This window comes from Mus caroli, chromosome X, assembly GCF_900094665.2.
Source record: "Mus caroli chromosome X, CAROLI_EIJ_v1.1, whole genome shotgun sequence".
NCBI classification, from domain to species: Eukaryota; Metazoa; Chordata; class Mammalia; order Rodentia; family Muridae; genus Mus; species Mus caroli.
In genome coordinates, this window is record NC_034589.1 from 94,958,858 (window position 1) to 94,961,541 (window position 2,684).

The following is a 2,684-nucleotide window of genomic DNA, read 5'->3' on the forward strand; positions in this document are numbered from 1 at the left end:
CCTGCCTCTGCCTCCCGAGTGCTGGGATTAAAGGCGTACGCCACCACGCCCGGCACAAGAGCTTTCTTTTTTAAAAAAAAAGTACCTGTTTTGCATGTACGTGAGCATGGCTGACACAGTAGATACTACTTGTTAGTCTAGTCACATACCTATATGACCTTTATAAGGTTCTTACAATGGCTCCCTGATAAGCTTATTGTTTTATATCCTGTCAGAACTGTCTTTCTCAAATCTGTTGTAGCATCCAGCTTCTTACAAATTCTGTGATTGAAATAATCATTCTTCCTTCTGCTGTTTCTTTTTGCACTAACATTATTCTTGTGCCTTGCCTTTTTTCTTTTTTTCTCTTGTTAAAAATAGCCTATCATATCAGACAATATATATATAATAAACATATATATATAGTCTCAGCTCAAATTGATGTGAGATCCATTTATGCTTTAAATTCTATAAATCAGTGGCTCTCAACCTTTCTAACACTGTGACCCTTTAATACAGTTCCTCATGTTGTTGTGACTCCCAACCAGAAAATTATTTTCATTGCTACTTTATAACTGTAATTTTGCTACTGTTAAGAATTGTAATATAAATATCTATATTTTCCAAAGGTCTTAGGCAACCCCTGTGACAGGGTTATTAGACCCACAAAGGTGTTAAAACCCACAAGTGAGAAACACTTCTCTAAATGCTGGCCTGGAGAGTTGGCTCAGCAATAGTTAAGAGTACTTGTTGCTCTTGCAGAGGTCCTGGGTTTGATCCCTCATACCTACATAATAGTTCACAACCATCTATAACTAATTCCAGCAATGCTTTCTTCTGATTTCTGCAGATACTACACACATGTGATGAACATACATTCAGACAAAACACTCATATACATAAAAATAAAATAAATGGAAAAGTCTAAGTGCAGTGTAGGAGGCAGTTGAGACAGCAGAGAGTAACATGCCAGGAAGTACGGTTTTTCCTCAAGTTGTAAAGTTCTTTCTGGAATCAAGGCTTCACACTCTACCCCCTAGCTTGAGCTTCATGGCAAACAAAAAAGCCAGCTGCTTAGTTGTTATTTTTAGTAGCTCATGTTAACTTAAGAGCTAATTTTCATGAATGTTAAAAACGCTATGTAACCAAAGCCCACTAAACCCTCTATTATTGTAAGAGAGAACCCTCTACCTAGTTTTCATCCACAGGGCAGAGGAGCAGGCATAATTAGGTGAGGCTGTCGGGCACTGCCACTAATGATCTCCTGTGTCTTTGTTTCAGACAGAGCAAGCAAATGAGAAAATGAATGCCAAGCTAGAAGAACTCAGGCAGCATGCGGCGTAAGTTTCCCATGAGATATTTCTTAGCAACTCAAATAATCTTTGTGTATAATCTGGCCTTTGTGGATAATTAACCCTTGTGTTCTTTTGCTTGATTTTTTTTTAGCTGTAAAGTGGATCTTCAAAAGCTCGTGGAGACATTGGAAGACCAGGAGTTAAAAGAAAACATAGAGATAATTTGCAACCTACAACAAGTGATTACCCAGCTATCTGTAAGCCAAGTAGGCATGCTGGAATAGGCTTGCCATTTTTGTTTATTTCTTGAGCCATATACACATTTCTAGTTCTGTAAATTCTTGCTGAAATAGCTAAACTGAACTGTTTGGAGAAGAGATAATGAAATATTGAGTATACTGTGAACATTAACTTTGTTACATTAAAGCATTTATTTATTGTACATAAATATTTCTGTATTCTAGGAAACTGGTGATGCAGACCTTTAATCTTGTGATCCCAGAAATTATGAGATTAAGACATGAGTCATAGTGTGTTCTCTCTCTCTCTCTCTCTCTCTCTCTCTCTCTCTCCCTCTCTCTGAAGAGGCAGGAACATCACAACTTTAAGGGTGGTCTAGACTACTTAGCAATATTCTTTCAAAAAACAAAAGAATCACTCTTATTATAGATTTGGTTTATGGGTGGAGGTCCTGTTTTGTTTATTTTTTGTTTTATGTTCATTGGTATCTTACTTGGATGTATGTCTTGTAAGGGTATCAGAAGCCCTAGAACTGGAGTTACTGACAGCTGTGAGCTGTCATGTGGGTCCTCTGGAAGAGTAGTCAGTGTTCTCAGCCACAGAGCCATCTCTCCAGTCCTGGAGGTCCAGGTTTAAGAGGCTATGTTTTGGGGTTTCTTTCCACTTTTCCAATGTATAATTCTGTAGCATAAATGTATTTGTGAGTGCTTGGTAAGGATCCCTCCCTCTTGGGAAGAGGTTTATATTGTCCTAGAACTGGGGGTTTCCCATCTCTGATCTTGCCACTTCAGTTTTTTCTAGAGTTTTCAGTAGGTTATGTCAAAATTATCCAAGAGATTGAAAGAGTAAATGAGAAGAATACAATATTATTAAGTTATGATGGTCAGTTCTAAAATATGTAATAAACTCTAAAAACTTGAGACTTGAAGTTCTTATCATACAGATCTTTCACTTCCTTAGTTAGACTCACGCCAAGGTATTTTATATTATTTGTGACTATTGTGAAGGGTGGTGTTTCCCTAATTTCTTTCTCAGCCTGTTTATCCTTTGTGTAGAGAAAGGCCATTGATTTTTTGAGTTAATTTTATATCCAGCTACTTCACTGAAGCTGTTTATCAGGTTTAGGAGTTCTCTGGTGGAATTTTTAGGGTCACTTATATATATATATAC

The 2,684-nt window shown here is 37.2% G+C and overlaps 1 protein-coding gene across 1 annotated transcript in view; it reads left to right on the forward strand.

Annotated features, from left to right (window-relative positions):
- Positions 1–2,684, forward strand: part of Kif4a (kinesin family member 4A) — a 102,551-nt gene that overhangs the window by 56,743 nt on the left and 43,124 nt on the right. The window contains exons 11-12 of the mRNA XM_021152906.2: positions 1,261–1,319; positions 1,426–1,531. Of these exons, the coding sequence (XP_021008565.1) occupies positions 1,261–1,319; positions 1,426–1,531 (165 nt within the window). The remainder of the gene's footprint in view (positions 1–1,260; positions 1,320–1,425; positions 1,532–2,684) is intronic.